An 11,051-nucleotide genomic window follows, 5' to 3' on the forward strand; every position below is an offset into this window, starting at 1 on the left:
GAAGCAGCATCTTAGGCAAGGCCCTGACTTTGTAGCAGATTGCTGGGCTGACCCCTGCGGCTTTTCATTCCACGATTAGATTATTCGACGAACTGTCAGGAGGAATGACCGTCTCTTACACAACGCGAGACATTTCTGTGGCAAGACGTGGGCCTTATTTCAACATTGTGCTCTCTGACCTCCACTCTTACTTGCCTGTTCATTTACATATGTTCCAACTTACTCTAAAGAGGTTTGAGGTGACAAGCCTTAGAAAAGCCAGATGTGACATTCTGCAGCCACTCACAGGAATACATCTATTTTACCCCCAGCAAGCTGGAAGGGACCGTGCGCCAATTTCCCTTCACAACACTGGCAACTGTAGCTTGGCAAACAAGGCAAACCTTTCCTGCAGAACACCCCAGTGAGCAAAACATGGAATGATTTTAACTAAGAGGCTTTCCCCCAAGCTAATACTGACGTGTTTGCTCAAAGATTTAGTCCCTGGCACCTGTGTGCTGTTTACCATAAGTCACTCTGTTCCAGTAAGGGGCTGAGCTCGAGCCCTAAGCCGGGCTGGAGAGCCCTCCCAGAGAGGAGACTGCTAACGGACAGAACAGACACACTTTTTCTCCTGAACACTTTTAAGTGACCGTAAGAGGGTCAGGGGAAAAAGGAAAGTGAAGCAAAGCAAATTCACTGGAGAATTAATCAACTTACTGAGACTGAAAGACCATCAGACCACAGAGCTTTTATTCAGTGAATCATATTACTCTGCTGCTTAAAAAATCACCCCCGGCCCCTCTCACCTGAAGCCTAGTTTGGGCAGTTACGGCCGTGCTACCCGCTCCGCTCGTGTTGTCAAACGGCCGCAACTTCTCAGCAGCGCGGCCGTCCACGGTCCGCACACGCCATTCCTTGTGCTGGGCTCCTCTCCTCCTGGGTGGCCCGGTGAGCTCCTGTGGATCCTCCCAGACCCAGCTCAGTGGTCACCTCCTCTGAAAGCTTTGAACCTCCCCAAGTTGACTACTGCGTTTCTGATACCCCTGTAAGTCTGTATCTTTACCAAAACATGTATGAACCAACATTTTACTACCCGACTCTGTAGGAGAGTAGTCAGTGCAGGGCCGTGTTTTCTGACTTCTGTCTGCACCATCGTGTGAATTATGACCAGCAAGGTACCCAGCTTACGGTCAGTTTTCAGTAAAACCTTGTCCAGTTGAAACTGAACTCCGGCTGGGTTGTCCATGGGCCCAAGGCTGCTGCAAGGGACCACACAGAAAAGTCCACTCCTCTGCACACAAAGGCTCTTCAGCCCAAGGGACCACACAGAAAAGTCCACTCCTCTGCGCACAAAGGGTCTTTCAGCCCATGTCCAGGGACCTGCTGCTTCCAGAGCTGACTGTTTTCCCAGTGTCTTCCATCTCATCATAGACAGGGTTTCAAATCCCTCTTTAATATCAGTTCCACCCCTCAAAACAAGTTTGTTTTTCTAGACCCCTATTAATACTTCTCACCTCAGACTGAATGGAAAGTTACAGAAATAATCGGACCGATACTATCATCTTTATCATTTCATTATCTACACTAATGTAGCCCAAGAGCATAGTAATCTTTAAGGAGATATTATACTCTTAAATGTTGTTAAATTTTGCTATTTACTGAAGCCCTAAATTTTCTTTACATGCTCTTATGCATATTTATATACTTGAACTTTTTTATCCAAATAGAAAGTTTATATATGCTCGTTAAATTTCACCTCTTTAAAACTTGAACACCATTTAAACCTTTAGGGATCTTTTGAAGTCTTTTCTCTAGAGATATGGATTCTAGCATTCCCCCTCTATTGTCCTCCCCATCAATGTCACTGTGGAGATTTGATAAACCTGTCCTCTCTATCTTCATTCAAGGTATGGAATGATGAATTAAAGAGGACCAAGATGGAAAGAGGGCACTCCAGAATGGCACTGAATCATTCAGCATCATTTTTCCATGTAGCTATTCAGTCAGCTTTGCTAACATCTAACATAAACTTCTTGATTACTTTTCATCAAATCCCTTCCTAAAATCCTGATACAAACTTTACCAAAGCAAGCCATACTCTTATGGAGTCACCTTATCTTGGAAAAGCCACATAGCATCGTGAGGATCACAGCTTTCCTCTCTATTCTGTAGTAACCAATCCTAGATTCATTACTGAGACTGCTAATAAATCCACTGGGCTATCGATTCAGAAATCATGGCCTTCACCTTTAAAAATGGAAACATCTGTCTAAGTACCTCTCTGGTTCTTTACAACTCTTTAAATAGCATCATCAGAAAACTGCGAGCCTCCCTGTGCCTGGGATATCATTGACCCAAAGCATCTGGATGCCCTTTTGCCATCTTTTCTTGTACTTTGATCTCTTCCTTCTTGCCTGTGGTTTCCTTCAGCAGCTTTGCTCCACCTCTCAGCCTTTGCCTATTCGAACCCTGCCCCTGACTCAGGCTATCTTTTGCACAGTAAAACGTCAGCGGAGCCTTCCCAGATGACCTTCCTCCTAAGTGACTCTCGTTACTCTCAACTTTGGCCCCCTGTGGTCATGACTATTCATGCCGAGAAAATCTGTACAGCAGTCCCCATTGCCACTATAGTCGTGGCTGGTTTAATATGAAGCTTCTAGGTCTGACGGTCAGTGGCACTGAATTTTAAGGATTTTAGGCTATTCTTTCCTAGAGATGTAGGTGGTTATGGGAGGAGAGAATTGAGGAATTTGTTACCTTTTACAGATAAAGAGGCTACTACTTACTTCCCTACTACCATTGGGCCACACATTTTGATTGTTACCTAATGGTGGTGAGTTATTATTCATGCTGATCTTGCCACAGTCTTCTTTATCATTACTCAAACTGCTGGCCAGGGCCAGGGATGCAGCCTGTGACCATGAGACAGAATGGAAACCACTGGCTCATGCGGCGGTCACACCTGGCCTTTGGCGCGATTACCGCGGGGCTTGAAGACAGAAAGCAAACAGTCCCAACAGCCCAGCCCAGTCCACAGGGGAAAGGATACTCCAGTGTGCCTTCAGTTCTTCAATTGTTTTCAGGGATTTCTGAACTTCCTTCCACACTTGCTCATCACCAGTCAGCATATCAGCATCCTGTTTGGGCCAGAAAAGGAAGACAAATAACTCAATTAGTAATAGGCAAAGGACCCGAATAGACCTTTCTCCAAGACACACAAATGGCCTGCAAGCCCATAAAAAGATGCTTGACATAATTTATCACCAGGGAAATATAAAGCAAAACCACAGTGAGATATTACTTGATACCCACTATGATGGCTAGAATTAAAACGGATCACAGCAAAGGTTGGTGAAGGCGTGGAGAAACTGAAACCCTCACACACTGCTCATGAGAATGCAATGGTGTCGCTTTGGAAAACACTCTGGAAGTTCCCCAAACGGTTGAACATTAGAGTTACCACATAAACAACCCTATGCCTAGGCATCTACCCAAGAGAAATGAAAACATATGTTCAACAAAATCTTGTTCACAAATACTCATAGCGGCATTGTTCGTGGTAGCCAAAAACTGGAAAAAACTCACATATCTATCGACTGATAAATAAAATATGGTGTTTCCATACAACAATTATTCTATAATGAAGTACTGATACATGCAACAGCATGGATGAACCTTGAAAACATTATGCTAAATAAGAAGCCAATCACAAAAGACCACGTGTATAATTCCACGGATATGACATGTCCACAACAGGCAAATCTGGAGAGACACAGTAGATTAGTGGTTGCCGAGGGCTAAGAGGATTGAAGGGAACTGGAGAGTCTGTGATAATGGGTAGGGGTTTCTTTTTGGGGTGATAAAAATGCTCTAAAATTGACACCATGCTGGCTGCACAACTCTGCAAAGAGACTAAAAACCATTGAATTATACAGTTTAACTGGGTAAATTTCTTCATATGCGATTTTTCCTCAATAAAGCTGGTATTTACAAAAATAAAAGGGGAATAGGATAAAATAATTATTTGTTAGGAGACCCACAGATAAAGTACAATTACACCCAGGTGAACCAATTCTGACTTCTATCTAAAAACAAAATCCCAAAACATTGAAAAATCAAAAGTAAATAAAACGAGGACTCCCGTGTATTAAATGCCTGCCCTCCTATTTGGGAAGCAGGCCCTCTATGTTTCCCACTTGCCAACGTATCTCTGGCATCCAGCCCGGTGCCCGGCACATAGTAGCTGCTCAGTCAGCACTTGCTCAATGACTGAAAACCACACGTGTGTACAATGCTGAAGGCTTTACTGATGCTGTCTTATCTTCACATAGCTCTTTTATGTATGTAAGATTATACCCCATGGGGTAACACAGGCAGGGAGTAGGAGAAGTCTACCCTGGGTCAGGGAAGGACAGGGCACACTGTCTATAGAATAATGAAAAATAACAAAACCAACGAAAAGTAGGTCTGATGTTTATCATGTGCAACAATTCAGAGGTGAAATATTATTCCCCTCAAGTTAGAGAGTACCTAACATCTTTCTCCCTAATATACTGCTGATCATACCCAGTTTGTAGATGATAAAACTGAGACTCAGATTAAGTGACTTACCTGTAAATCACTAGCTTGGAACCAAAATTTCAACCCAGGTCTGTTTGGTTCCAAAAGGCTATATGGTTGCCAAATACTACTCTGCTTACCACAGATAATGCTATGGTCTCTTCTGCATGCTCAGCAAGTCCTGCTTCTTTAAAGCTGCACTAATAGGTAGCCACCAGCCAGGTGTGGTTATTTCAATTTAAGTTAATTCAAACAATAAAAAATTCGGTTCTTCAGCAGCAGCAGCAGCCACATTCCCAGAACCTAACAGCCATATGTGGCTGTAGCTAGCACACCGAACCACCCAGATATAGAACAGTTCATTACGTCATTGCAGAAAGTCCTGTTGGACAGTGCTGCTTTACAGTGGCTAATCAAAGGGTAAACACTTATAAGACACTGTTCAAAATCAGGTGTTCAGTAGCCACGGGACTTTCAGTGGGCGTCGGGGAGAAGCGGCACCTTAGAAGTTCTGTGAAAGCAGGGCCAGTGTGGGGGTGACGGAAGGGCGGGGGAGGAGGGACTTCCCCATACTCCATCCCTCTCCCTGGAGACTCTTCCGTGCCTGCTGAAGAAGGCTTATGGAACCACCCCATGAGAACCACTGCCAGAGTAAGCCTGTGTTTCTGGGGAGAAGAAACGTCACTCAAGTGTGCCAGGGCAGAGGGAAAAAAAGGGACAGGACACTGAGAACCACAGCAAAGAGATCCTGAGACCCCTCCTCAGGCGGAAGCAGTGGGCGTGTGAGGAGCACTCGTGTCTGCATAACAGGGCTTTGGAGGCCTCTATGCGTACGCGTCGTGCAGATGTGTGACAGTGGTTTTTTTTTTTTTTTTTTTTTTTTTTTTTGAGACGGAGTTTCGCCCTTGTTACCCAGGCTGGAGTGCAATGGCGCGATCTCGGCTCACCGCAACCTCCGCCTCCTGGGTTCAGGCAATTCTCCTGCCTCAGCCTCCTGAGCTGGGATTACAGGCACGCGCCACCATGCCCAGCTAACTTTTTTTGTATTTTTAGTAGAGACGGGGTTTCACCATGTTGACGAGGATGGTCTCGATCTCTTGACCTCGTGATCCACCCGCCTCAGCCTCCCAAAGTGCTGGGATTACAGGCGTGAGCCACCGCGCCCGGCCTTGACAGTGGTTTTTAAAAGACACCATAAATGCACTTTTTTTAAAGAGGAATTTCTAAATACATCCCTAGCTTTCTGTACACAGAAGAGAGAGGAGATCAAATGCCTTAAGGCTCCCTCTGACTGCCTGCTCTAGGCCCATATTCATCTCCAACAGTCTCACTCATTTCCATCACTTCACTCTCCTGCTCCAAAGCCTTCAGCAACCTCCCACTGCCTCCCAGATAACGCCTACCCGTTAGGCTGATTGGCTGTCAATCAGCTGACCCTACAATAGCTGAGCGTAGCCCAGACTTTCCAGGTGGGGCTAATATAAGGACAAGGGTCCTTAAAAGTAGAAGATGGAGGCACAAGAGGAGGTCAGGGTGATGTGCTGTGAGAAGAACTGAACCAGAAGCTGGCAAAGGCAAGGCAACAGATCTCCCCGGGAGTGTCCAGAAAGAAAGGCAGCCATGCCCCCACCTTGATTTTGGCCCGCTGAGACTTGGATCAGGCTACAGCCTACAGAGCTGAAATATTAAATCTGAGTTGTCTTAAGATGCTATATTTATGATCATTTGTTACAGCAGCAACAGACAATTAATTTAGTCCCTAACATACCTTCTGCTCTTCTGGCCACTGGGGCTCTTTGTGCCAGGCCCTCTCTGTACTTGAAATTAACTAGTTAGATCACTCATTTATTCCATTAACACTTACTGAGTACCTAACCCAGCACTGTTCTAGGCAGTAGGGATAGAGCAGTAAATAAATCAGATAATCATGGTGTTCATACTGAAAAGACAGGTGGAACACAAAGCAAGAGAAAGTACACGCGCGCGCACACACACACATTTTGTTGGGGGCAAAGCAAGCAGGGAAGAGGGACAGGGATACTGGCAGCGGGGAATTCATTTTAAACATGATGACCCTTGAGTAAAGATCTAAAGGAGGTGAAGGAGACAGGCATTCCAGGGGGTGGGGAGCGCAAGTGCCGAGGCGGACGCATGCCTGAATGTTCCAGAACAACACAGGCCAGCGGGGCCAGAGCTGTGGACTGCAGTTTCTGTGCATGTCATATTTTCCCCACTTAACTGTAAGCTCTTTAGAGCTGAACATAGGTCTCATGTTTCCCTGATCTAGCCTCTCCCAAATACTAGCCCAGAATCTCGTATGTAACAGACTCTCTGCTTAATGTCTCTAGTATGGATCTGGAAAAAGTGAACTAACTTGGTAATGATTTGACGTCTCTTGTATTTATTTCAGTTATTCCTCACAACACCTTTGGAAGGCATCAATCCCTGTAATTCACAAATGAGATGCAAGATCGTCACGAAGCTTACACGATTGGTCCAAATGTCCTTGTACTACTAATTGCCAGAGGTAGGATTCAAACCCAGGTCTGTCTGGCTCCAGAGCCCATGCTGTTTCCACTATCTTCATGCTTAAATTTGATTTCTCTCCTGGACTTGCTTAAAAGGTGAAACGCGTATCTGTGAATTAATAAATTCAAAATACCCTCAACCCATGTTTCCTAAGATCTTCCTCGTACTAGCACTTGAAAGAGGAGAGTAAAATCCTCCAACATGGAACCCACAGCTGATCTTGTATTCTATCAAGCAGGGTGAGACCACAGCCCAGGGCAAAAACAATTTCATATGAGAATTACAATCACAACGAAATTTGCCACCAGTGAACATAAGCTGATTAGCTGTTCTTTTAGGTTGACCCTAAGCCTTTATTTGCTTAGCAGAAGAGCAAGCAAGCTTTGAAACTGCTCCTAAACATTAAGAAACGATACCTCTGAGAGCATTTTATATTGGAGCTAGATAAAGCTACACTCACTAATAGCTATCAGCTCCCTGGAGTGTTCCACTACGGTCAGGGTCTCTCGGGTTCCCCACGTCACCTAACCCTCCCCATCCCGCTGAGGCTGCCCCTCACAGCTACGCCTACGCTGGCTCTAACTCCCCTCCCCTCCCCTCCCTCCACACCAAGCTGGAGGAAAACGTTCAGTTGCACAGGTATATAAATAGGACATGAGTATAGAAACAGAAAAACTACTTAGGGAAGCATAATTTAAATCTACTTTTTAAATTGGCAAATGGAAGAGTAAATTACTGGTTTTGGTTTTTTTTTTTAATAGTCTTTGAGGTATAAAATTAGTAAATTTATGTCCTTATTTCCATTATTTCATATCCAAACACAAAAACACTTGATAAAATTCAGGACAAAGTTATTTAGGAAAAAAATTTATCTTTGAATTTTACTTGTACCATGTAAAACGAGCTTGAATGGGTGAGTCCTGAAATTTGTTTTTAGGGGATAGAAACATGCATTTTACATTCATTTAAACATCAAATATACTGTTGCTGAATTTTCTACAAATGCTAAAAGTAATTCAGCCTAGAAGCAGAAGGATTCCTAAGAAGGCTGGCCTTCCTGGGAAATGACAGAATTACGAACCTGCCGGTTCCAGCACTGGCAGCATCGCTGCCCTGACCCACTGTATGACCCGGGGCAAGCCGTCCCTTTCCTGGCCCTCGGCTTCCTCACCCGCAAAAGGAGCGGCTGGTCTAGATGACTGCTAACTAGTGATCTCAATAACGCAGACCCAATTTAGCTCCACCTCTGGTCACCACTCTTTTGCACAGCCCAGAGAAGTCCTTCAAAAGCCTGTCTTTATTTTAAACAGTAAAATCAGGAGAGAATTCATTAAAGGCATAACTGGGCTGTTGTTCTCAGGCAAGAGTGAGTCTAATGTCTCCATTCTCTGACCACACAGCCCCTTTAACATGGCCCTCCCAATTCATTCACCCCATTCTTTCCTCTCACAGCTCCACCCCAAAATCCGACCCACGCCTGTCTCTCTTACTGCACTACACCCTCTTCCAACTGAAATGTCCTTCCTGTAGACCCTGCTGGGACTCGGAATGCATTTCCGCCTGCCCGTGGTTCCTGCCGGGGCCGAAATGCATTCCCGCTGTCTCCTTGGCTCGCCAGCCAGCGTATTTACATCTTCAACTTTCTTCCCACTGTTCCTTTCAGGACACAGCCCCTGATTACTCTATCAGGAAACCTTCTCTGGTTGGCCTTCTGGGTCATTCTGGCCCTCCAGGCCACTCTGCACCACCCAGCCCTGAGCTGTCACTAATGATCTACAGGACTGCCTCCCAGGTAGCCGCAGAATGCCCTGAGGGACCATAACCTCATCATATCTGTACTCCCAGTGCCAGCAAGGTAAGCCACTCAGTAACTATTTGGTGACAGACTGAATGAGTGAGAAGTGGTCTTCCACAACCCACGGATAACAGTATTACAAGCATAAAATACCTGAACTCCACAACAAAGAGAATCCCAACCACGACAACAGGCTGTTCTTTTCACAGCACACTTCTATCTTGACTCTAGCACACCGAGATCAAGGTGGAGAAAGACGTTCCCACTGCAGCTGTGGGGATTTGTCAACGACTACAGCTGGCATCGGTCATAATTTAGAACCCAATTGTGATGCCCTCCCACAATGCAGGAAATCCCACACTGGCTCGGGACCCACGCTTTCTGACCACAGCATCAAGGATTATGCGGGGAGTGGGCTCGGTTAACTCTCCCGGCTTCGACCTCAGACTTCCTGAGTTTCTAACGGCTCTCCTGGCCCACGGGCCCCTGGTTCCATCTATCCCTGGATGAATCAGTGAGGCCTCTATATTCATTCAAACGTAGCTGCTGAATCAGCACCCCAGGATCATTTCCTTCACTGTAAAAATAGGTACCAGAAGATATGAGATAATCTCACAACCACATAAAAGGGTCTCACTCAACACAATTACATTCAATTCGCCAAAAGCTTCCTTTAGGTTTCAGAGTAGGAAGTATACCTGCCAGTTACCAGTAGTCACTGCGAATTACAAGGCTAAGTTTCTTCCACAGGACAAGTCTGGAATCCAGCGAGGCTAGCTGAGTATAAACTCGGGAAAGTAACCACTGGCTCTGTCAGATTAAGCATCACAAGCATCCGCCCAGACCCATCTTGCATCTGGAACACTTGAACAGATGTATTCACTTAGCTTGCAAGTGTTTGATGTTGAAACTTTTCTGCTGGGCTAATTTCAGATGGTTCTCGTTAAAAAGCAGAGGAAAAGGAGAAAGGTAATCTGCTTTGCAGTACTTCCTGTTATCCAATACTCACGCAAACTCTAATTAGACTGGATTGAAGAGAGTTGGGGTATAGGATGAAAATAAAAGTAATGACCACAAACTTTTGCAGTAATTCAATAATTCATGTCTTAAAAGGAAGAAAGGTTTTTTTTGTTTTGTTTTGTTTTTTTTAAAGTAGAATGAGGTTCAAATACAGAGATTGCAAAGTCCTGAAATTCAAAATTACGAGGGACACAAAGTTTAATTTGCAGTGTCTTTGACTGAGGTACTCTGGTTTGGGCAATATACTGGGACTAGTAGATTAATATACGACATCACTCAAAAACTTTTATGATTAACAGGAAATATCTCTGCTGGAATCAATTTCCACCTCCTTGGCAAAAATAACTGAAAGCAATTCAAATGTAACTTGGGAAAAACAGTGGCTAAAAATAAAGCATTTGCTCTTACATCAACCACAGCCAGTCAGTGGGCATTATGGGCTGGGGAATATGGAGAAGGAAGGAATGTTCTCAAGCTGAAGCACGATCAAATTCTAGTATGTTCCAATTAGCAGTTCATCAGCAAATGCCCACAATGATTCAGAGAACTTAGTAAAAAAGAATGCTGGACTTGGAGCCATTAGATGGGGAACCGAATCCCTGCTACACGGCTGTGTGGCCTCGGCAAGTCCTTTGACCTTCCTGAGGTGGGATTTCTTCAGGGGCAACAATTCTCTACATAGATGCACCTTCTAATCCTTTCCTTTGCGCCTTCTAGAGCTACCTCTGTCCTGAATGCCACAGTGGCCCGAGTTTTCAGTTCCCACCCTACAGGGCCGGGGGCCAACAGGAGGCTGACTAGAGTCAGCTTTGTCTGGTGGGAAGGAAAAGAATAGGTAGGTCCTGAGGGAGGAGGGAGCACATTACATGTGACCAAGGACAACGATGCTACGACCCCACGCCTCACACACCCCATTCCCTTCGCCTGGAAGGCTCTTCCTCAACGTAGTCATCCAAGCAAACTTCTGTCATCCACCACAAACCAACCCACAGCGCCTCTGACATCCACGGCGCAGCCTGTGTGCACTTCCCACTGGGTTTCATGATGCTTGCAGCAGTTGAGTGTGACTCACTGATAACCCAGATGGGTCATCAGCCCCCAGATTAAGTACAATTGGCTTTAAAAGGTTATTTGTTCATCTATTTCATACAATTGTGAGATCTCA

General features: G+C 45.1%; 1 protein-coding gene across 8 annotated transcripts in view; it reads right to left on the bottom strand.

The window, feature by feature from the left end:
• The window catches only part of SMYD3 (SET and MYND domain containing 3), a 755,279-nt gene that overhangs the window by 156,356 nt on the left and 587,872 nt on the right, over positions 1-11,051 (bottom strand). For all 8 annotated transcript variants that reach the window (XR_012513694.1, XM_074385664.1, XM_039464247.2 and 5 more), the window contains one exon: positions 3,032-3,119. Coding sequence is in view for 7 of the 8 variants with exons in the window: in XM_074385664.1 (XP_074241765.1) it covers positions 3,032-3,119 (88 nt within the window). In the remaining variant the exon portion in view is untranslated. The remainder of the gene's footprint in view (positions 1-3,031; positions 3,120-11,051) is intronic.

The sequence above is a fragment of the Saimiri boliviensis genome, chromosome 14, assembly GCF_048565385.1.
Source record: "Saimiri boliviensis isolate mSaiBol1 chromosome 14, mSaiBol1.pri, whole genome shotgun sequence".
Lineage (NCBI taxonomy): Eukaryota > Metazoa > Chordata > Mammalia > Primates > Cebidae > Saimiri > Saimiri boliviensis.